The sequence below is a fragment of the Drosophila willistoni genome (genome assembly GCF_018902025.1).
Source record: "Drosophila willistoni isolate 14030-0811.24 chromosome 2L unlocalized genomic scaffold, UCI_dwil_1.1 Seg168, whole genome shotgun sequence".
Lineage (NCBI taxonomy): Eukaryota > Metazoa > Arthropoda > Insecta > Diptera > Drosophilidae > Drosophila > Drosophila willistoni.
Window position 1 is genome coordinate 9,290,726 of NW_025814047.1, and position 24,792 is coordinate 9,315,517.

At 39.8% G+C, this 24,792-nt stretch overlaps 2 protein-coding genes across 2 annotated transcripts; one reads left to right on the forward strand and one right to left on the reverse strand.

Annotated features, from left to right (window-relative positions):
• Positions 1 to 2,149: 2,149 nt before the first annotated feature.
• LOC6652462 (putative mediator of RNA polymerase II transcription subunit 12) lies at positions 2,150 to 15,145 on the reverse strand. Its single transcript, XM_023181098.2, has 5 exons — positions 15,062 to 15,145; positions 14,853 to 14,929; positions 5,448 to 5,820; positions 2,631 to 5,391; positions 2,150 to 2,560 (listed from the first exon to the last, which is right to left on the reverse strand). The coding sequence occupies exons 2-5, from the start codon at positions 14,874 to 14,876 to the stop codon at positions 2,362 to 2,364; spliced, it is 3,357 nt and encodes a 1,118-aa protein (XP_023036866.1). The 5' UTR covers positions 14,877 to 14,929; positions 15,062 to 15,145; the 3' UTR covers positions 2,150 to 2,361.
• Positions 15,146 to 18,458: 3,313 nt separating this feature from the next.
• Positions 18,459 to 20,478, forward strand: LOC6652343. The gene has a single exon (XM_002074658.4). It carries the CDS (start codon positions 18,459 to 18,461, stop codon positions 20,340 to 20,342), a length of 1,884 nt encoding a protein of 627 aa, XP_002074694.2. The 3' UTR covers positions 20,343 to 20,478.
• Positions 20,479 to 24,792: the final 4,314 nt, after the last annotated feature.

Below are 24,792 nucleotides of genomic sequence, written 5' to 3' on the forward strand. Positions count from 1 at the left end.
TGTTGTTGTTGTTGTTGCTGTTGCTGTGCTGCTAAAAATAAACTGCATGGTAATTATAGCCACTCTGGCTGTGTAGTGCGACTGCGACTTGTTGCACTTATGTACACAGCCATGCCCAAAAACAACAAAAAAAGACATTGCATACAAAAACAGAAACCGAAGACCAAACCAGCCAAGCAACTATATGTATGTAGCTCACAACGACAGAGAGAGAGAGAGAGCGGGAGAAAGAGAGCGAGAGCTTGTGAGAGAGGATGGGGAGAATTAAGAGAGTTACCAAGTGGCCGTTTGCTCTTTGCTTATCGTTGGTCACGTCGTCCAAAGCAAATGGACCAGCCCCACAGCTTCTGTGATAGGTCACGTATGCGTGTGATTTGTGAATACTTGAAAATCTTGTCCTGCTATCAACTCCACTACAAACTGAGCATTATGCTCATGCCTAACTTCTTGCGACTGCGGCTAACCTTGGCCTAAATGTCAGGCCGAAGTCAGGCGAAGAGAGGAAACAAGAAACCAGCCCCAACACTTTTTCTTGTATGTAAGATAGACCAAGCTTAAAGCTCTTCTTAGCGGAAACACAAACCCAAAAGCGTAACGGCAAACTTTACAAGACCTCAAGACGCGAGTAAGAAACTATTAAATAATTTGGTACTGGAATAATAAATTATATATCAAAAACCATTTCAATCGTCAAATTAAGTCCTTGGATTGATATCTTACAGACACTCTCTAAAAGCTAACAAAAATAAAGGAGTGGATTCAAGTAAATTTCGAAATTTGCAAACAATTGAAAAATGTTGTTTTTTAATCACGAATCATATAAACACAAAAATCAGCTTCTTCTTATTTTGATCTTTATATCTAGATCAAATCAAGTGATCCTTGTTGTATCCTATAATACTATCGTTTAACTTCTTTTTATATTGGATTTGGCAACATATGTAGTAGAATCCAAGACGGAATTTTCCTAACATAAAAAATAAGAAAAACATTCTCAAACTATTGAGGTAAATATTTAAGAAAGGTAACCACTTAGTTTAAAACTCTTTCAAAAATTTGCTTGGGCAACTATAAAACTTGAAAATAGTTCTGTATTTTTTGTATTTTGTATTTTAAAAACATTGAACAGAATTAAATAGGAGAGTTTATAGTTCCATACCGAATTAGCTCTGCAAGTATGCTGAAACTGGGTAGAATCCTTTCAAAAAAAAACTTTAAGTAGGTACTCCGAAATACTTGGATCCGAACAAGAAGTGTACTGCTTTCATATTTTTGCTTTGAAAAATCCGTTTAAAAACTTGGAATGCTGTTGGTTTTTGCAAGAAAAGTGAAGATAAATTTTTAAATAGATAAATAAATTTAAATTAATTAAATAGTAAATCTTGTTGTTTAGCCCACTTATTTTATACTTTACAATGGTCATTTCATTTATTTCTTTCCACACTTTGAAGACTTTCACGTACCAATTATCCAACTTTGTGTTCATGGTATAAATAGTAATTCATTCTCATTATTAACTTTTATATACACCGATTTCGACCTTCTACCTCCTAGATCAGCTCTATCATTATCATCATCAGTTCTTAAAGTTCTTTGATGCAGTTATAAACCTTTCTAAGTAAAATGTTAAACTGTTCACAATCCAATCTCCAATCTTGATCTCCAAATTGTAACAAAATCAGAGGAATTTCAATGGGTTGGATATTTAATTTTTAATTCAGAATTATTCCTACATCATATATAATTGTGAGGTTACAAGAGTAGAACTTATTGCAATTGGTGATTTATATATGTATATGTTTATTCGCAATCCTTTCCATCATCATCGAATGTAATATCTTTAAGTGTTGCTTCGTCCGGGGGTAAACAAGCCACCTTTTTCAATATTTATATGTAGATTGAGTAGGTCTCCACTAAGCTACCGACTTGGCTGTGGATTAGATATATGCATATGTATATATGTAATTTGATTTTTCAGTAGTGAAGGTTTCCCAAAAAAATGATGCCGCGTCGTCTAAGGAATTCTCGGTTGACTGTAAATATTTTTGATTCCAAACTTGTGAGAAAACTTTTTGCTTGTTTTGAGTGCTAAAGAATTCGACTGTTTTGATGACATAAGTAAATCGTACAAAACAAATAACCCAGCAAATAATTTCACATTTTTCTTGTTTATTTACGTAAGTGTAACTTAAATTACAATAACTGGTAACATCAGCAGAGAATATTTACAAAATGGAAATACTAAGAGGGGAATGGTGCCGCATGAAAGGGAAGAGGGCGATGGAATGGCCATAGATAGTGGATGAACATCTTTTCTAGGTTGTTGAGTAGCTCTAAATGGCATGTTGATCGATGACGAGTTTATCTGCGACGCAGATGCATCATGGACTCCAGCGAGCTGGGGTCCAAGGTGGCAGCATGCTCCAAATCCTCACTGCTGGCATTTTCTTCGGCCACATTGACGAAAGTGCTGGAGAGTTCGCCATTCAGGCGATTGATGCTGCCAGTGGCAATGTCGTACATAAAGATTTCCTGCTCTGCGGCGGCATCCACTGAGGATCTGGAAGGGAAGTGAGAATTTGTGAAAAACGTTTCGCTTCGCTGGGTTGGGATTGGGGAAAAATACTTACTTGGCCACCAGCAGAACCACTGACTGCAGTTCCAGGTCGGTCCGCGCCTCTTTCTCTAACCAGCGTTTGAAATTATCTTTGGTGGGCTTCTTGACCAAGGTCTTGATAAGATCTCCGCCCAAGAACTTGACTTCCTTGCTGCTATCCGCACTCCGGGCCTCACTGCTTCCTGTCGCCTGGGCCTCCACGGGTGCCAGCACGACCACACTGACAATTTTCTTGTCCTGTAACTCCTCGTTGTCGGGAATGGGAAACTGGGCTCCATTGATTTTCAGAGGCAAATACCGATTATATTGCTGACGCTCTGTTCCCACTTCCACGGGCGTAACGACAGTGGCATCTGTGCGCAAATACTTCTCGCTTACGCTTTGGCCCTGAGCCGCATCGAAGCGCACCACTTTCACATCCAAATTTTGTTTCTGGGGCAAGGAGTTGGTTTGCTTGACCCGATCGATTTGCTTCTCACTTAGGGCCACCTTATCGCCATTGGGTTTGACCACAGTCAACACTTTTTTCGTCTCGGCAATCTGCGCTCCACCGCCGGCTCCATAGAAATGTTGCAAGTGTTCGGCGGGCAGGTTTTCCAACGCAATGTCTCCCTCCTTGTCGTAGTCCAGAATGGAAATATCGGCATTGTTCAGGATGCCCGAAGAGAAGAGTTGTTGGCGCAAATCGTCTGGAACTTCGTCTGGCAATTGCAGAAGTGTTTGCGATGCTTTGCCATTGGGCGCGGATGCTGGCGATGCCTGAGTTGGAGAAGCAGCAGAAGTCTTGGTAGCAACTGTTGGTTGGGACTGCGGTTGGGACTGCGCTTGGGACTGGGGTTGTGGCTGCGATTGTTGCTGTTGTTGCTGTTGATGCCTTTGCTCTAGTTCCTTAAAGACATCCGAATGGAAGGTTGATACACTGAAGGGTGAATTGTCGCCCAAAGGAGCACTGATTGGAGAGTTGGCCGGATGTCTGGGCTGTTGTGCCTGTAGAGCGGCCGCCGAGGGTTGGGGATGCACTTGGAAAACGGGCTCATTGGGCAGAGGTTGGGATTGATATTGATTGTATGTCACATAGTTGCTTGGCGGCACTGGGGTAACCACCATGACCTTCTGACCATGCGTCGACTCAGCATAAACGGGAGTTTGAGCTTGTTGTTGTTGCTGCTGTTGTTGTTGTTGTTGTTGCTGCTGCGAGCCAGAACTAGCCGTGATATAGTGACCAGTAATGGGCGCCTGTTGGACTGGCGCCAGGTTTGGAGCTGGTATATCATGGATGACCTCATTGCGTGTGCTGCTGTAGGCATATTGCTGATAATGTTGTTGTTGTTGCTGCGGTTGCTGAGAGGAGCCAATTGGATTCTGTACGGTCTCGGTAATATGCTGCTCGAATTTGGGAATGGACTTCAAGAGTTCCGTTTCCTTAGACGGTTTTATGTCAAAGTAGTTTAGCGCCGACTCTGGCAGATGTTGCTGTTGTTGCTGCAGCTGCTGCTGTTGTGGTTGGTGATGGTATTGTTGGGGTTGCTGCTGCTGCGACTGATGCTGTTGCTGGTGCTTCTGTTGGTAGAAATCAGCTGGCGGTGTGGGCGAACGCACCACAAATTGTGGCTGCTGCACAAACTGGGGCTGACGTATAAATTGATAGGGCTGCGGTGCTACCGCTTGTTGCTTCGCCGGAGACTGATAATGTTGCTGCTGGGTCAGTTGCACGGGCGACGGCAATGGTTTGGTCTGTGTTGTGGGTGCCGGCGTCGGACGGAACTTTACTGGCTGATATGGCGCTGGAGTTTGACTTTTTGGTGGTATGGTGGGGAAAAATGGCACCTGTTGCAGCTTGTTTGGAGGCTTCTGGTATTGCTGTTGCTGGGACGACTGTTGCTGTTGCTGTGGCTGATATTGCTGATTGTGATTGACATAGTACTGGGATTGCTGTAGCAACTTGTTAAATATTGTTTGAGACGACGTGGAAGGCAACTGCTGATGCGTGATGCTGCTGCTGGGACGCTGCTGTGGCTGCGATTGCGCCTGTTTCTGGTAGTTGGGTGGCGAACCCGATAGAGCAGCCGGGGGCCTGAAATAATTTGAGCTATGCTGATTGGGAAGCTGTTGATGTTGCTGCTGTTGCTGCGGTGGTATTTGGAATTGCTGATAGTTATTTGGATTGCTGCCGAATAACAAATTTGAGACGGGACCAGATGAGTGAGTGCGTCCGAAACTACTCTCACGGCCATAATCTGCACGAGTATTGGCAATGTATCCGTTGTCCGACTTAAGCCCACTGCTAGCTGGCAAGGGAAGTGCCACTACTTGGCGTTGAATGCTCTCCGCATCATGTTCTTCCAAGATGTGCCCCGTCTGATGTTTATTCTCTGCCCCAAAGGACACATGAATGCCGCTGTTGCTGTGATACTTCTCGGAATCGGGATGTATGATGGTACGCAGGGTGGTGGACTTTACGGGGGGTAATGGCGTCACTGGGTATTGGACAATTTGTTCCTCCTCTTCTTCCTCCTCCTCCTCGTTCTCATCGTTGTTCAAGGAGGCGATCGGCGACTCCAGATGAAGCTTGTTATTCTGATCCTTCTTGTAGTTGACATAGAAGACATGAACCTTCTCCTTCTTCTTCTTCCTCTTTGTTACAACTGTCTGTGGCTGCTCCACAGGCAAAGTCTCATTGGCGTCCTTGATGATAATCTCAATGATTGGTTCCGGAGCTTCCAAATACTGGGGATAAGGAGCATAGGCCGGGCCAAAGTTGCTGGGATATTGTGCTGCAATTATATTAAATTAAAAACTAAACTCGCTGCGAGTTTCGCGCTTTACTCACCAATCGCATTTTGTCCATTGTAGTATCCACTTTGTGTGGGATAATAGGAGGCCGTGTTGTCCACATAGCCAGCTCTCCTGCTGGCCACCTCGGGATACAGATATCCGGCGTTGCCAAAGTCATAGAGTGTCCGTTTGCCACGATTCTCGCCCGGCAGAACAGATTTCAAGTTCTTCGATTGGCGCGTAGTCGTGGTGGAGGTCGAAGTAGAGGATGCCGATGTTGGGAGAGACGATGAACTGGGCAAGGGTTGCTTTGTCGGTTTCTTTGCTGATTCAGTTGATGTGGGCTTGGAGTCGCTCTTTGGCTTGGCAATGGCATCCGGGTTGCCGGCAGCAGCAGCAGCTCCAACTGCCACCAATGTCAAAGCGAACTGTAAATTAAAAGAGAAGAAAGTTTTGTTTTATTGCTCTGTCTGATTCACCGAAACAGTCAAAAGTAATATTTAATTATTTTGCATATAAACAAGGCAAAATAAACACAGGAATATAAGTTAGTCAACACTCGAATAAACGATGCTTCGAACTACCTACTTGAAATATTTTAATTGATTTTTGTGCGCAAGGTCGAGACCCCGAGCTAACAAAATAAACACTTTTACCTGGCTGACAAGAAAATAAATAACCAAAATAAAAAGATGCCAGATTGGTGAATGCCAAAAAAGGCGAATTAAAACCGAAATAAAAGCAAATAACGACGAGTGAGGCAAAGCAAATGCGAAATTAGCCAAACCACAAACGAATTGTGGACTACGATGACGATGACGACGACGACGTGTGTTGTCATCTCAGGCTAGCATTGGGTCAATGTCAAGTTTGAGAGATTGAGTTGTTGACCACAGAAACGAAATGAAATGCAGACAACTTGTTAGGTTAAAGGCAAGGCTCGACCTTATCGACCAACAGCCAAAATAAATACTCAACAAGTATATAAAAAAAAAAAATAAATACATTTTTTTGCGGTTAATGTTAATGAGCAGCTCAATCAGCAGGCGGACAGATATGGCTTATCCGTGTCACTCAATTGAATCATCCCATTCAGCCCCATTCAGCTGTGGTGGGGCATTCCGCCAGCCATTCAGCCAGTAAGTTGGTCGAGAAAGTTTTTGTATTTTTTTCGCCATAACATGCGGTGACGAATTTCAATTGACCAAACCCCAGACATACAGATCTAAGTCAGGCCCACGCCAAAAACAAAAACTGCAGGAAAAACTCAATTGAAACTTTCCCAAACGGCGATGGAAAATGAAATACATACTTCATGTGCCAGACTGAAGTGCAAATGTCAAAGAGATGACTATGTGGGCGTCTCTGGCATTTGATTTGTATCTAAATAAATCCAAGCAATCATAAAAACAATAAAGAAGAAAACAAAAAGCCCTTCCACTCTCCGAAAGACAGGTCCGCACTTTGAATTGGAAAAATGAAAGTTTGCTAATTATTTGGCCATGTCTATTGAAAGAAATTAAATCAATTTAAAAAACTCAGAGATTTACAATAAAAATTATCACCTTCGTGGGCATCTTCTTGTGACTGGACCCCCGGTCAGCCGTAATCCCTCCCTGACGATGGACGCCAAACCTAACCCAGTCAGCCAGTCACTGCAATCTCACGCCAGTTGATGTTGATTATGGCATCGTTTGGGGCATTGTCTCTCTTTGGAGCATGTCAAAACGGAAGCTGGGCAAACGGTTTTGACAGCACTTGAGACAATCCTATGATTTTGTTTTGTCTTAAGTTTTCTTGTTATCGCCTTTTGTCTTAGAGGTTGATGGTGATTTCTTTCTCTGCTTTGTGTTGACACATATTTTGACAGTTTAATGGTCGCAGCTGGCAGTTTTTAATTGTAATAATTAAGTCTAGGACTACGAAAGTTGTAAATTGTTTTGAATTGTACATGATGTCAGCCTGCTCAGCCTGCTGCCTGCTGCCTGGCTTTGTCTCGCATATTGTATAACCTTTTGGCCATGATATGCTAATTATTGGTAAAGAGCGCACACAAGACCAAGCGATTATTTAATAGAAATTGTCTCACACACTGACCTACACCTAATGCCATTTATAGTATAGTGAGAGATAGCCACCGACGCCCTGGGGCAGGGAGATTGGCCACAATGAAAGCCCAAACTGTTGTGGTCACACATAAAGCCAAAATGTCAAAGATTTTTGGCAAGACACAAAAGCCAAAGCCAACACACACACACAACACATATGGAAACAACAAAACGAAAATAATCAAATTCATCGACAGCAGCGACCACCAAAAAGAGTTCATGAAAAGAAAGATGCTAACAATGGGAGAAAGTTAAGACACACGCACACACACACACTCACACACACACAAACACTCACATACAGAAATAGTTATACACAATTAACATAACGAAAATGTTGACAAGCTAATAAATTTTGGTTTCAAGAGTTTTTCCTCAGTTGGTCAAAAGAATTATGCAATGTCCAGAGAGGGAAGAGACAGAGAGAAACAGAAAGAGTGAGAAGTAAACCTTTGCCAAACAATCAGTTAGGAGGCAAGTGTAAATCAAAACGATTGTATAATAGGCCATCAGAAGATGGCTAACCACAGGACAACGTCAACTAGCCAAGCAACCAACTAACAACTTGTGGCAGCAATGGCAGGTGGCTCAACAGCAGCAGCAGCAGCCCAAAAACTTTATGTTCGAGGCGTCTCTTTACAACGAGCGGCATGTTTTGCGGTTGTTTCTTTTTGGTTTTGGTGTTGGCGTTGGCCAAAGTGAAATCTGGCAAGTTTTTGCTGCTGCTGCTGCCAGTTGGAGTAACCATCCATCCACTTAGCTTAGAGGGGACAAATTGCTGCACAAGTTCTCATGTGCATTTACTCATTTTTCATTTTTCATTTTGGCCAGCTTTTGTTTGGTTTATTTGCTTGGCTCTTTTATTCTGCCATTAGCTGAATACTCCCATATTTGCAATCGTGCTCTTGATGATGAACAGTTATGATATGCGCCAGACGATCTGCTATTGTTAGATGTTGCTGCTGTCATGTGAAAAGATTGCGATTGCCGCACACACACCAGCAATATGTGAGACACGTGAGACAGCAGCAATTATTCTGTCAACAATTTGAAAGTCATATTTTTTGCATCAGCCCTTCCCAGAAGAGCAGCTGGATAAATTATACACCAAGAACGTCACAATGATGACTTGTGAATTGAGTTAAGTTGAAGTTATTTAGCCATCATGCAAAGTGGCTCAAGAATTGCAGAATTCAACTCCATTAAACGCAACTCTATTCAAAGCAACCTACAAAGATTGCCATAATCAACTAATCAACTACTTTAACAATAATATCATATATTTTAAGAGATCTTTATCGTCCTAGTGTTCCCAATCATAACTCTGGAATGATCTGTTGAACAAAAACCGAAAACATTTAACAATTCGCTGAATGAATTTGAGGAAACTTCTTAAAATACAACCATATGGCCACTTTTTCTGGGTAAAACGCCTCTAACTGCGGATACAAACAATTTATCACTTTCTCGTCAGTCTTAATCCTTATAATTAAGATTTGCCCCCTCGCGTCCCTCCCGGGTTGCATAACCCAAAGTGAGGCGAGAGAAACCCAATTGTTGATGTGGAAATAACTGTAGCGCGACCAGGAGGAATGAATATCTGGAACTGGAAAGGAAGTGAGAAACTTGCGAAAACAAACCAAACGACTGGGCGACAAACTTGCCACGATGACGATGATAATGAAGAAAACAAAGACGATGATGATGATGATGATGTGGTTGGTGTTGCTGTTGGGAGGCCCAAAAAGGCGTTAAAAAGACCATGAAATGCCATTAATCGTTGCTTGTGCTGTTGGCGTGCCATTACTTTATCGTCTCTTAGAAGTGGCGTACGACCTGGCACCAAAACAAAAAAACAAGCCAAAAAGAAATAATCATAACGGAAGTAAGCGACGCGGCAGGCGGGAAAATTTAGATCACTATAAACACTTTAGTTGAGGGTCCAAACAAAGGGCAACAGAAACGGAGAAAAATATGAATTTATTAAATCGAATGAAAAATGAAAGTGAGAAGAGAGCGAGTGAGAGGTAGCTTGTGACCGAAACTACCTCAACGTGACATGAATTGGCCACAGAGCCACGAAGCCACCTGATGCTGACGACGACGAGAAAGCCAGCCCAAAAGCCATCCCATCCCATCCCAGAGTCAGCCTCTAGCCTCAATGACGGCAACGTGCCGACAAGTAGCAACTTTTCGTGTGCGTGTGCGTGTGCGTGCCCCTGTCTCTGCCCCTGGCCATGGACCGCCCCCCAAAAACCACGCTTCTGGGTGTGGGAAGCAACCGTGGATCGACCTGTGCGTGCCTCAAGCTGATCTGCATAATAAGCACTGGAAAACAACGATGACGATGATTGGGATGATGATGCTGCAGAAGCAGACTCCCCATAGGATGATAGGAAAAATGTAAAAGTTGTTTAACCAGTCCATAGAATGTTCACTTTGATTTCTTCTCACATAAAACAAATAAAAAGTTATGTGGCCAACATTAAGCAAATGTGACAACTCGATAAAGTTGAAGCGTTAGCAGTGTCATTTAATACCCGCGAATTGTAATTTACACCAATTGACCAATATTTTTCGTTGCTGTCGTATCAACGTGCTCATATGTCGCTTTGTTTGTTTGTTTATTTATTCATTTTTTGCAATATGTCAATTGCAAATCACTTTAGTAATAAGCAAATTGAAATGCAATTGAAGAAATGTTGCGTATGAGCAGCAGCAGCAGCAGTAAAAGCAGCAGCAACTGATTATGCAAGCAGCAACAACTAGAGGCAAATGAAACAAATTAACTGCAAAAGGCACGAATGACCAGGCACACACACACACACACACACTTGGACATATTTGCATAGTTAGGTATGTCAACATGTAAATATCTTTGGAATTGTTTACAACGATTGGCCAGTGTAAAGATTGTCACGAAAAAGGCAAAGCAAACATTAATGGGAAAACAAAAGACTGAAGCAACGAACTCGACACATTTGCTACACCATCCAAACAATTGCATTTAAGATGATGAAAACTCAAAACTTCCAAGAAATAAAGTGAATGAAAAGAATTTAAACTATGCCACATGTTTTCAAAACCGACCCGAGAGGATATCCTCCAATTGCAAAGTTCTTTTATTATCGCTAAATTCTCAAAATTATTAAAAATATTAACCTCATTTGTAAATCACATGCATTTTTTGTTTTGGGAACTGATTCATCCCCAATGTCCTTTCAGTATCCAAGACCCGGGTGTAAATTTAGGATATGTTCGTTATGCTTTCGAAGAACAGCTTTTCGAAAATGAATTCTAGTCCAAAAAATCGAAAATATAATTGGTTTCTTTTCTTTATAATAATTTCATCCATGATGAGTTAGTGTCGTAACAACGCGACCGGTTATATCGGTGCTATCAAGTAAAACAAGTTTTAGAATAACCTAAAAACTCAAAATAAATATTTTTAACTGTTTTTAAAATCCAAAAATTTAAGTTTAACTATAAATATATATATTTTTGATTAGTATTAAAAGCTGACACGACTCCATGCAGCAGTGTGGCCTAAAGAAGAAGACAAACACGATGATAATGGTGTCGTTGTTATTAGGAGGCCTGAAAAGGCATTGAATAGACCACGGAATGTCCCGATTTCGACGGGGCGTTCCAATTTTTAAGCTTAAGGCTGACTTCGTACAGCTGGCGTATAATGATGATAAGAATTATACTAGATAAATTGGTCTTGTTTGTTTAGAAAAGCTGACTTTACTTACATCATTTTAGCTTTGCTCTCATTATTCTTTAGATATCAATAAACAAAAGGTTAAAAGGGCATCGGCAGTAGATGGATTCGCGATTGTATCAGCTTTGTCTAGCCCAAGATTTGAAAAAATGTGTGTGAGACTTGGTAATAATAGTCCACACGGGCCAATTTAGAGCCGTTTCGAATGCATCCGTTTTACTGCCTTTTTTTCTACACCAGTTTCGAGTGGACTGTAGGTTAAAATCACTTCCTCTGGCGACTTGCGAAAAGTATTATTAGTTTTATGGACTTTATAACTTCTATGACGAAAACTAATATCAACTTTTTTAACACAACATCATTAGGGCAATAGTTTTTCTTAGTTGGACCACAAACTTTCTTTATTGCTTCATAAGACGAATGTCGGATCGTCGTGTGCCTCCTAATTGCAGTATGAGAAGCCGAAAAAAATCAATTAAGTATGCGATCTTAAAAAACATTTAAGAAAAGCAAACAGATGCCATGGGCCGTGTCGGTTGAGGGCGGGTCCATAGCCACGGGGGGACAGTAGGAGTAGACAGGGGCTTTTTGTCTAAATTAATTTACGATCAGAGTCTTAAATGTTGCGGCAAGGTCGTTGCATAAAATAAATAAAAATCAAATAAATAGGAATCGTTGAAGAAGAAAAAGTTTGGCATAAATTAAAGGCAAGACAGCCGGAATCATGTTGAACTCTGGCCAAGATTGGTCAGATATTTACATGTATGATGCAATCTACTTACTACCCTCCCTCTTACCGAATCTCTCGTTCAACCTATGACTCTATTCGTGTGTGTGTGTGTGTGTGTGTCTTTCGAAGATGTTCATCTAAAAAGTTAACTAATTAAAAAGCCGCAAACAAGTTAAGGCACCAAATTAGGCGGAGAAGAGCTAAACCTAATCGACACTCAAGCGCATTTATTTTAGTTCATCATTAATATTCATGGGAAATGCGTGCCTGAGCAGCAGCAGCAGCAGCAGCAACCAAAGTTGTTCACTTTACTTGGGTAATCATTTAATTAAAATACATATATAAATAAAGAAAAGGAAAGATATCCCCGGCCAAGATGGCCAGCGGCTTGTTTGGTTTTGTCTCGGCCAAAAAGCAACCAGGCAACCAACCCACAAAAAACACAAATAAAAATGCTGAAAACCGCATTCCGAAATTCATATTTTTTTCTTAATTTTTTCGCTTTTGTATGTCGCCATGCCACCGAGTACGTTCACATTTGTACAATTTGGTAAAACTTGCTACTAACAACTCGTCTTCAATTGCAAAGTTTTTCCTTTTCGTTTTCGGCTGTGGACTGTCGGCTGGAGACTTGGAAGACTGGACCTCGAGCGCATCTTTCAATTTCGATAAGCAAAATAATTGGAGGAGCAAAAGAAGAAGTGAAAGGCATTTGTCCAGTTGCCAGTTGGCCCGAGCTCTCAGGGCTGCAGCTAGAGAAGATTTTGATGTTTTTTGCTGCACTTGTCGCCGAAGTGAACTGAAAAACTTTCGGCAGCAAACCAAATACATAATAAATAAAACCAATCAACTTTCTACACTCCAAGGCAGCAAATGGACAGTTTGCATGCGTGCGGCATATTAAAATATGCTCGGCCTATTTGAAAAGACACGAAACTCGGCGGCTTATGCCGCTGATGGGTGCCACAAACAGGTGCTGAATGGTTTGCCCTGGGGCCAAGTGCGACGAGTACGGGCAACACAATTGTACTCACTGAATGACTGACTGAAGTCAAACCAATTCTGCGGCAATGACAATTGAATTTTCCTTTACATTTACCCGAATAGCTATGTTTTTTTCTTTCGAAAATAAGCCATGAATTGAGATTTCTATGCAGACACAATTGGCAAAGCCAAACAATTTTCTAGGCCAACACTTGTGGCATTTAGTCGACTTACCAGCTCTAAATGAAATTACAAAAACTGAAATCAGTCTAAAACCAACAAAGAGTCTATTGTAAAGGTTACAAACACACATGTTGGACCAAATAGCCAAAGATCAATGATCATTATTAAAGTCTTCGTCTGCAAAATGTTACAAAAAGTCATCTTCATTTGCGGCGGGGATTTTTGCACAATCAAGAGTCGAGTTTTTTGAAAGGCAAACAACACACAGACTGAAAGGAGGGCAACTCTTGTCTTGATTTTGTTCATTCCGAGCTGATGAAGAGCTGCTGATGATGATGATGATGATGCAGCAGCAGCAGGAAGGCAAATGAAGATGCTAAATGAGTGCTGACTGGATGTGTAATTTGGATTCTGCAGCAGGTGGCCTCCAAATTGTGATGGCCATTAAATGCAATTTGTGTTTTGTGTGTTGTTACGCAAAGAGAAGGTCCAACAGCCTCACTCGTTAGTGGGTAAAGTTAAGAGCGAAGTTCAAATCGACAGATATGGACACTCTGGGCAGAGTAACAGATTGGAGAAGTCGACAGAATGTACTTCCATGTATTTGAATAGGTATAAAACTAAAATTGATTGCAAATCAATCTCGAATCCACATCAACATTTTTCGTAAAACGCTTGGAAAAGTGGTACAAACCATACGGTTGAAAATTCGAATGTTTACAAAGAACTAAACTTAAACTTTTCCAACAAAAAATGTTATAGTTTCTTGCCATAAATAGAATCACGTGTTGCGATTACCTAAATTTAAAAAAATTTATTATCATAAAAAAGGCAAAGTTTATAATATTAATTTACAATTATACACATTAGAATAAAGATGGGAAACTCATTTGGATTTTCCTTCTCTGAGCTATGAAAACTACAACTTCCCCATTAATTTTCTTCTCCCTATTTTATTCTTCGAGTTAAACATAAATATTTCATTTAGCTTTGGAAAATAAAGTGGATTCGAGTGGCCATTGGATTGAAAAATATTTTTACTTTCGAATAAATAAGTTTTGAACTGTTGAATTGTCAAAAAATTTGTTCTTAAGAATTGCCGTAAATATATTTATATTGTTTATTTACAAATGTTTCAAAATTTTTCCAATATTTCCAATTTGTTTTTACTAATAAGGGATTGTTTTCTTAAGTTGAAATTACGTTAATTCCATTTGTTTTTATTCGTTTTAATTATATTTTAATTGAGCTCGTACTAGTTGAGGAATCTTTTACATTGGATAATGGTAACAAGCGGAAAACCCAGGCAATGGAAATGGTAACATAAGCACAAACAATGCGACGATTCGCAAGGTATGCACACACCTCCATTTCCACCTGTCCACACACACACACACACACACATGTGCCCCATATCAACAGAGATCTACAGAGATAGGCAAACAATTTCCTTCGCGTAACAAGTGCCAAGTTGAAGACTGAGATTTTTGTGCAGTTAACCGGAAGGCAATTCACACTTGGATTGCCCTTCTCACTCCCCAAATCTAATGACACAATTTGTCAATGTCAAGGAGTGGAAAGGGGAAGCAATGAGCAATCGTGGGTCAAGCGTGGACGCCAATGAGGGTCATGGACTCATGCCCAAAATATTGGTAATGGAAGGATTATGCACAGAATCCTCTCAAAATGAAAGCTTCTAAGGCTTCCGAGTGGGAAAGTATTTCAACTTACCAGCAAAGGTAGTGGAATTCGCATGTTTGCAGGATTATCAAAACTAATCCCGAATTCCCAGAAGACAACGGCAGCAGCTGTAAGTTAAAATTTAAATTTTATTTGAAAATAATAAACACATTTGGATGCACCAAGAAAAATGGGGTTCGAATTATTTAGATAATCGAATTTGGTTTTGGTTTTGATTTTTGTTGTCACTTTTCACCCACGTATTGGCCGTTATCCTTAGACTGCGTATCTGGAGATTGATCACAAGACGCGCGGAGCAATTGTTAGGAATTGCAACCAGACCGAGTCGCTGCCGTGTTATAACTGAAACTTCAAGTTGGCCGAAGCTTACAACTTGGCCAAAAGATACAAAGTCAGACAGACAGAGAGAGAGAGAGAGAGAGTGAAAGAAAAAGAGAGAGAGCGCGCGCTTGAGTTGAAGAAGACACGACACCTCCACCTAGTGTATGTTATTTGTGTGTGTGTTTGAGGTGGTGTGGTATGGTGAGTTTTTTCCAGGTAACTTGCCCCTCTTCAGCCATCCCGTCCGCATCCGAAGCCAACTTCAAGTATTCTCAATCAAAGCATCGAAAGTGAATCTGAAAAACACATTACGGCTCATTTTACTTTCAATGGCAAATGCTTTGTATCTGGAGTCTATCATTACCGCCGATTCCCAAATAAGCGCAAATGAAATGAGAGTAGCTCTTGCAGAAAGCACAGAAAGCAAAACTGTGCCTCCAGGGAGACAGCAGCCAACAACCAACAACCAACAACCAACAACCGACAACCGACAGTCAACAGTCAAAGACAATGTGTGTTAAAAATGCCGGCTAAAGAAATGTCCGGCAGACAAACGAAATGTGTGCACATTAAAAACTAGCCAGAGCCACGCCAAAAATAAAAAAATAAATAAAAATAAAAATAAAAACATAGCAAAGCAAAGCAAAGCAGAGAGCAGATATGGATATAGCACAGACAACAAAGCTATACTGGACAATGGGGGACATAATGAACTCGGCTTTGGGTTATTTTATTATCTATTGATTACAAACATTTTGGCAGCATTAAATAAGTGAAAGGAAAAGCCAGACAAACGGAAGCAATGTTCAAATGATTTTAAGAATTTGGTTAGGATACAACAGGGTAATTAGGTGACGGAGGGGGGCCAGACCTCCATTGACGAGTATTGAGGGATTGGAAAAAGAATCGATCGATCGATCGATAATTCAACTGAGGGTTAAAGGTCACGATAAATTCAAATCATTTCACATAGAAATTCGAAATGAAATGAAAGTGTGCATGCTGAATGAAATTTTCAAATTGGATGACTTGATACAGAACAGTGGAATCGTGATAATTTGAAATAATTATCTGAACTAGTTAATATTTTAAGATACATTAGAGGATAGCCCTACTTCTTTGAATTCCTTTAAGATTTCATACAAACGGATGAATATACGAGTTGACGGACAGAAATATCATCTGGTCGGTGTAGTTTGATCATGACTGAATACAAGTTTTTTTTTAAATTCCGAAATGCTGACTACCAAAGTCGCAAAGTAGGGAATAATTTAAAAATAAATATTAATACGTTATCACTCCGATTTATTGGGTTTTTACTGTATGCTGTGAGTTCTGCAAGAATTTGATAAAAAAATTTCTATTAATCATTGTGATTGATGAAAACGGCATTTCTTAACGCCATTCAAATGACCCTCGTATCCAAATTGAATTCGAAATGGGAATTCTTGTTTAATATTCATTATATATACATATGCAAATACATCTTAAGAACCAAATAAAGAAAAGTTTTGATAGACAAAAATCTTTCTAAAAAAATTGATTGAACCTTTTTATATTGGTCTCATAAAATATCCCTCTTTGTGAAAGGATGAAAGTTATCTAAGTTTTAGGAAATTTTAATTAAAATTTATCATCTTTGAAAGGGAATTTAATGTACTTTCTATAATAGTTTGAGAAACATATAAGTTTAGAATCGGTTAGTGTCGGATATGATGCCAAATCGCGATACCAAATAGGCCCTCGTTTTTTTAAATTAAGAAATTCTCATTCCCGAAAAATCGGCAGCAGATTTACATGAAATGTGGGGTATCGATTTTTTCTTTTTGTTTTTCTTAATTGTATTGATAACTTTGTAAAGATTTAACCGTGTAAAATTGAGATTATTTATATCTGAACAAGTATTTAAGAAATTAACATTTATGATAACTTCAATGTCAAAAGTCAAGGGATTAAGGTGTTTCGATATACTTGAGTGGATCTTTGTGTAGTTAAGTCATATTCAACTCTTTGTTTGCCTAGGCATCAAAACTCGTTAACAAAATCTAAATTAAGCAGACAACCCATAACTTTGTGGCCATCAAATCGACTACACGCAGTATGCAACATCGGCAACAGCAGCAACACAAGCAACACAAACAACTTTAGCAACTTCAGCTACATTAACAACAACAGCAACATCGACAACAGCAACAATAAGCAAGTGACAAGAAAAAATGGATTTCTGTATGCAGTTTTGGAGTACACAAACCAAATGTGTGTTGCAGTCGGTGGAGATGATCATGAGTTGTTGGTGCTGCTCCCCAGCTGGTTGGATGTCTGGCTTGCTGGCTGGCTGGCTGGTCATGGCCATACAATTTGCAGTAACCAAAAATCAATGACCGACCGGTTTTGCATAGGCTTTCAGTCGCTTGTCGATGGTAACGTAACAACTTTCGCTGAAAAACGTCATTCACGGGAGCAACAATAAAGCTGCAAATGGCAAAAGGCAGACTTGACTCGGAGTCATAGTCAGAGCCAGAGCCAGAGCCAGAGTCAGAGTAGATAAAGCAAAACAATATCATCACAAGCAGAAGAAATTCAGTTTCATTGTCGCCCCCATCCCGCGTTTCTGGCTTTCTGGCTATTAATGTCACGCATGGTCTAGACCAGTTTTTTTTTTTCGATTTGAATTCGAGGCGAAAATTCGGAAGTGCAGCTTTCGAGCGGCGGCAAGGCATGCCATCAACATCATCCATCCATCCCGAGAAGAGAAGAGAAGAGAGGAGACGAGTCGGAGTTGGAGTTGGACTCGAAGTCGGACACTGATTTGAATAATTGAAAACCACTTGGCCTGCAATTAAGAGCATAAAACGAAATGTTTGCTTTTGCTTTTCAATGCGAGAAATCGAAGCGAATGCATGCACTTGGCTTTAGCTTTGGCTCTCAATTGCCGGAAAAATCGAATTGCTTGGCAATGACTCTTTGGCAGTCACCTAACATGCTACACATTAAAACGGAATTGGGATTCAAATTGAAATTGGAGTTGGAGTAGGAGTTGGGGGGTCCGCGAGTTTCGACTTGTAGCGGAAGTTGTTAAGGAGAAAGACAAAAAAATGAAAAATAACACTAAAACTCAAATTCGAACATGCACAACAAAAATGCAAAATGGGACAGACTCACGCTCTACTCGGGCTTTAGTTCTATGAACATTGAGAGTTGGCCCAGGGCAATAGCTTTCATATTGAGGCTAATTATTTAAAGCTGAGAACGAGGCAGAGGAGGGACCATGTCCCGCATGTTTATTCAGTTGATTGCTCTCCTCATGTTAACGCAATGTTTTTGGTGTCCGGGTCACTACAAAAAGGTCGCGCCCAGCAGGATCTGGTCCAGAGTTTCGTAATGTCTGTGTGCGGATTGATATGTGCTCTGCTTCTCATGTGTTGCCAGTTGGCTGCTGGCCGGCTCTTAGCCACATCCAATCGCACAGAGATGGGGGAGAAGCTGAAGCAATTGCTTGTCGAAGTGAGCCTAGAGAAACCTTTCAACACGGCGCTTGTATATGGAAAGGATTGCGTATTTTTGCCATTGCTCAAGAACTTTGATGTCGCATTGGTTATTGTGACTGAAGGCACCACCAATTTCGACTGGGACTTCCCGAGCCTAACCTTGATACTCGCATGTGGCTGGGATGCAGATAGGGAGCAGAATTCCCGCACTCTAATCAAACTACAACGGGCTAGACGCTTGATTTACATGGAAAACGAGCGAATAAAACCTAACGAAGTTTGTGGAACGTTTTTCGCCAAGGAGCAATACAATATAGCCATGATATATCCGAACTTTGAAGAGACTAGCCTCATCTATGGCTGCCGCAACTTTCAGTCACCCAACTATGTGGAGTTAAAGCTTGAGGAAGGAAGGACGGCAATTTTCATCCAGCAGTTCCTGAATATGCAGGGCTCTGATTTGGTAACCGATGCAGATCAACTGGCGCCACGTTCCATGTTATATCGGGACCCACACACGGGTGAGACCAAAATGCTGGGCTACGTAGCCAACACAATCAACCACTTCGTGCAGAAGGTAAATGCCACTCTAAAGTTTCGATCCAAATCACAGGTTGTGGGTAAGACTATTTACTATGGCGACATTGAAAAATTGATAGAGGAGGATCTCTTGGACATAGGCACGTCCCTGGGTGTCGTATTGGGGCGATCCAACTTGGACATTCTAACCTATCCGTATCTGCTGAATTCATATTGTTTTATGATGCCCCTTCCAGCCAAATTGCCATACAATCAAATCTATATGGTCATAGTGGATCCCTTGGTGCTGGGCATCATTTTTATATTATTTTGCTCATTCTCACTGCTTCTAATCTACGGCCAGGCAACGTCCTGGAAGGGACTGACTTTAAGCCAAGTCCTGTTAAATGACAAGAGTCTTCGCGGTCTGTTGGGCCAGTCGTTTCCTTGGCCGACGAGCTTCAGTAAAAAGCTGAAACTGATTTGCATGCTCCTCTGTTTCGCCAGTGTAATGATGACCACCATGTATGAGGCCTATTTGCAATCCTTTTTCACCCGGCCCCCGCCAGAGCCGTTCCTGCGCACTTTGGAAGATGTGGATAGCTCACGATATTTGATTGTGATTACCAAAAAAGAGGCTGATCGATTCTCATTCCACAACAATCCAAGCTCGAACAGAGCTCGCACCAAAATTGTGGACAATTGGAGTGACTTCCTTCAACTGCGCGACACCTTCAATGCCAGTTACATTTACCCCGTGTCCGAAGTGCGTTGGCGCACGTATAAGGAACAGCAGAAACTGTTCGAGGAGCCCTCGTTCTATTATTCGGACGACATATGCCTCAGTCGCATGCTCTTCCTCTGCATCCCAGTCCGGCAATATCTGCCCTATCGAGATCTATTCCAAGAGCACATTCAGAGGCAACAGGAATTCGGCTTGACCACCTTTTGGATAGATAGGAGCTTCTACGACATGGTGCGCCTTCGATTGACCCCTCTAGAGGATTTCAGTCGTCCTCAAGTCGCTGCCGAAGCCATTGAACTAATCGATTTGTCCTGGATACTAGAACTGTATGTCCTGGCATTGGTTTTGAGTTGCTGTTTCTTTGCCCTGGAACTATGTAGGGGCAAGAAAAGCAGTCAAAAGAGGATCACATGGAACACAATTCTGAATTGGCATAATCGAAACTAAAATCCTTTCAACATTTAATTTTTCCGTCGTGCACGCGAATAAAATCAGTTATAAAAAAATATTGAAGCACAGCGAAGAAATTAGAAATTTAATCCAATCCAATAAAGAATAAACCTCAATGGTTCCTCAATTTACTTGATAGAACTAATTTTTTGATTATAAATAATTGCTATGTTCATAAAAACAAAGTTATACATTTTGGAAAAAAATAAGTATTGACAACCTAAAATATTAAAATAATTATTTAATCAAACTAGTAATGGATGATATTTATATAGATTAAAAAGTGTTATCTTATGTTTTGATAACAAGTCTGTCTGGTGTCTGCTTGTCCATGACTATTAAAGTAGCCTCTTCGAATACGAGATATTTTAGTGGATCTGCGTGTATATAAACCGATCAGAAACTGAACATACATATATAAATCAACTAAAATTCATATGTTTTTGGAATTCCTTAAAGTTGGAAGAAAACAATAATGCTTACGAATAAAAGTAAATGTAACAGATAGTTTAATATTGGAATAAATCAACGAATTACACCTAGACCTCGCTTTGCGTCGTTTCGTTTTGCGTTTTTTCGCAGTTGCGTCGCTGCTTTATTAGTACTAATTTTCACTGTGCGTCGTTATATTCTCGTTGCTGCGTTGTTTTGAGTTCGAGTGTTTAACTTTTTTTTCTAAATCAGCCATTGTGGCAACGCCAATATCTACTTTTACCAACATTGCCTTTGAATTTTTGGCAGTTTTACGTTTTTCAACATTGACATCTACCTTACCTACTTCTGTTTATAACTGCGTCTTGATATCAAAACGATGGGCTTGATTGACGAAGCAATGGAGAATTTTTATAAAAAACGATCCTGACAATGACAGAAGTTTTAAGGTATCCCAGGCGGTAGCTGCAAACATCAACTGCTACCAAGAAATTTATTTAAATTTACAAAAAAAAGCTATTCACCAAACTCTGGACAAATTTTTGGTGAACGAAGCCACTAAAAACTCATAAAGATAAAATAATTTAATAAGTTATTTTGATTTAATACAAACAGTTTTTTGAATGCAATAAAATTTTTGTTTTTAAATGTTTACTTTGTTCAATTTTCTTTTTCGAAATTAGTGTTTTCATAGCCCGGGAACCTATCTTTGATCTTTCCATTGTTACCTATAGAAAATCTCAATTCACTTTGCGTCGTGTTTTTTTGGAACGTATCCCCAACGCAAAGCGAGGTCTAGGTGTATTGGCCATCCTTACTTACACTTTCTCAATTATCTCTTATTTTTAACATTATTAATTTGTTTTTCCCTTTTATTTTAGCTCGATGACTTGTTTCTTTCTTAAACATTGAACTGAATAGAAGCCTATTACAGGTCTATTTAAACTGATTTGCATTCTTTTCAGTCATATAGTGCATACCCGAAAGAGAGTTGAAAATATTACAACATTAAATGTCTGCCTCAAATGACTGCATAATAAGTTTATTTGATCTATATTATATAAAATGTATAAATTAGAGGAGAAACTAGAAACGTATTTATAGATTAACTAGAGGTGCCTTCTTGGTCTTTAGGCAAGGGAGTAAGGGATAAAGTTCAAAGTTGCTATATAAAATGTTCAAAACGGCAGGTAATAATAATATTGAAGGGTATCATAAAATCAATTTGCTTTGTTATCCACCACCTCCGCAATAGTGTGGATGGATGGCGGATACGCTTGCCGGTTGTCGTTGCCATTCGCTATTCAAATTTGAAATCATAAAAGCCAACAAAGGCTGCCAACTGAAATACATACAAACATACGTCTATATCATCATCTACATACAATGCCATTTGATTTTGGTTCAGTTTGGTTTGATCCGATACGCGATATTGATTTTGATGCGGTTTTAAAAGACACTCGGATATGGAATTAATTTGCAGACTGATTGTGAAAACCCCTCAATGGCACAGGCAAGAGACAAACGAAAATAGAGACATTGGCATTCGCATTTGGTGCATTCCAAGCGATGACAGAGACCAAGCTGGGCGAACAATTTTTTTGATGACATGTCACATGCTTTGAAGTCTTACATAAAGATCGCCGATGTCCATAAATGGGTGCACAATGCGGGTGTCTCAGCAGGTATGCTGAAGATTATGCAAAACTCCCATAAAACGCGCTAATACCATGACTTTTTGGGCCAGATAGTGATAACTATAAATATGCATATTTAAATCGAATCGTAAAAACTAAAATTTAAAATTTGTGCGTCACTTTGGCGCCACTTATGACTCGTGCTTGGGGGATTGAGTAACTGCAAACATAATGGTAAATACCCAGTGGGTGATCTGAATGGCTGTGCATTGTCATCGGGTTCACTTTCAATTTGACTGTTATGCCAAACCAAATTTGCATAGTTTTCAGAAATTTCTCATTAATCATGTTTCTTAAATGTGGATAATATAAACTAAGTCAAAACATTTTGCACATCATTATGATTCCCACTGCTGTCCAAAAGAAAACACGAGTATACATACATAAATATATCAATTTGCCATGGGAATCGGATCGAAGGAAAAAAAAACATCTCCCTTTCTGTGATACGAATTGCTCAAGCACCGCAACGAAAGTCTCCATGAAAACTGAAGCAAACATTTTCCACTGCATTTGTTTCTCATTTTTCGTGTTTTTTTGTCTTTCTTTTTTCAATTCCCCAATTCTGTTATTATTATTATAGTTATTGTTGTTGCTATTATTGATGGATGATGATGATGGGTTAACCATTTACCTCTGTATCCATCTTCATCTTAAACTTCATCTATGTCTCCGTTTCGGTAACCATCGCAATCTCTTGGCCTGCTCTCAGGGCCATTTGGATTAAATGGGTTTCGTTTCTTCTATTGTGGCTTAATGGTCAACACACACACACACACACACATATGGAACAATGAATATTGAAGTCGGAGATAGGATAAACTCACTCATCATTCAATAAGTGTAATAGTTTAATTATTTTAAACAAAACCAAACAAATCGTTTGCGGTTGCGGCTCATAAAACTTAACTAATTCGACCTTTAAATCATTATAAAAATTTCACAAAAAGTGCTAAAAATGCATAATAATTTGGAAATATAATACATAATTCGAATGTTTTTGGAGGTGTTAATTTCGTTGACTAATCTGTTTCAATGTCGACTTACTATACCTACCTATACATATGCATTTAGGAGGCTGTATCTTAACTAAAACTTGTGTTTTAAGGTCGCACACAAAATGAAATACCACAAGAAAAGAAAAAGAGAAAAATACCAACCAAATGCCAAGACTTCGCCCCCTACAAACCGCCAAACTACCACCAGTCGGGCGTCGAAAACAAAAAAAGTAATTTATTTTCTTCCTAGTTTTTGTCGCTTAAAGCCATTAAAGAGTTTTAACCAAAAAAGATCTGCAAAACAGTTGCACCTTTTCAACGGATCAACAGTTGCTTCCCACAACTCCAATTACCCATGGTTGGAAAGCACTTTGAACTGTGTTTTTTGTTTTTGTTTTTGGGTGCCTTCGCGTTCCATTCGGCTGGCCCGCAGCTTTATCTTTGTCTCCCGTAGCGACACCTCTGCGTATACGTAACATATTAATTATGCGGCCAAAACAACAACAATTCGCCATAAAGATTCGCTCGTACGTTAATTAACCAAAATTAATCAAATTCACTATAAACAAAAAACTAAACAAAAAAATGAAAATGGGGACAAACTCGTTGTCCCAATGAAAAATGAAAGTAGTTCAAAATTAATATCATTTCGGACTTAGAATTAAAATGAAATCTACGAAAGCACCAACAATCCCGAGCAAAACGCTGTTGCATGTCAAAGAGCAAACGAGAAAAAAACAAACAAACACAACAACCATGTTCATCATTTTGTGTCTTTCTTTTTGTTAAATAGGAAACCCATTTTGTTTCGTTTTAACAACAAATGAACATGCAATTTGTGCATTAAGCGGCAACAAAAGTGTCAAGTGTGACAGTTTTGATTCGAGCTCCAAACCCAATGCCAGCCCAAGTCGCAGTCCCTTTCGTTTTTAAATATATGTCTGTATGTGTGCCCACACAGAGTCGAGTCGAATGGAGGAAGCACACCAAGTATGCTTTTGATGTAAATTTCCGCAATTTCAGAAATATAATTATCACAACAATTAGGGCATGGTGAAGGGGGTCTTGAAGGATTTTCAAGCATTTGAAAACATAACGCACAATTTTACAATCTGTGTATCTTGTATTTCCATTTTGTGATAGAATGATTCAGGCTTATAGATTGAGTAAAACCAAGGTAAATAAATTATAATTTGCATTGAATTCAAAAAACAGGGATTAAAAAACCAAAAAGATGTTTTCACGGCACCTTCATCATGCAGAGTTAACGAAAATGCCTCCTTTTTTCATGTCGGGTTTTATAAGTAAACTACAAAGTTC

What these genes read in the sequence shown, in the direction of transcription:
- LOC6652343 (XM_002074658.4), top strand. Translation starts at nt 18,459, where the DNA reads ATGTTTTTGGTGTCCGGGTCACTACAAAAAGGTCGCGCCCAGCAGGAT.
- LOC6652462 (XM_023181098.2), bottom strand. Translation starts at nt 14,876, where the DNA reads ATGCGAATTCCACTACCTTTGCTG. An exon ending in CAATGGACAAAATGCGATTG is followed by an intron (nt 5,392 to 5,447) that starts GTGAGTAAAGCG and finishes ATATAATTGCAG; the next exon opens with CACAATATCCCAGCAACTTT. An exon ending in GTGGTTCTGCTGGTGGCCAA is followed by an intron (nt 2,561 to 2,630) that starts GTAAGTATTTTT and finishes CTTCCCTTCCAG; the next exon opens with ATCCTCAGTGGATGCCGCCG.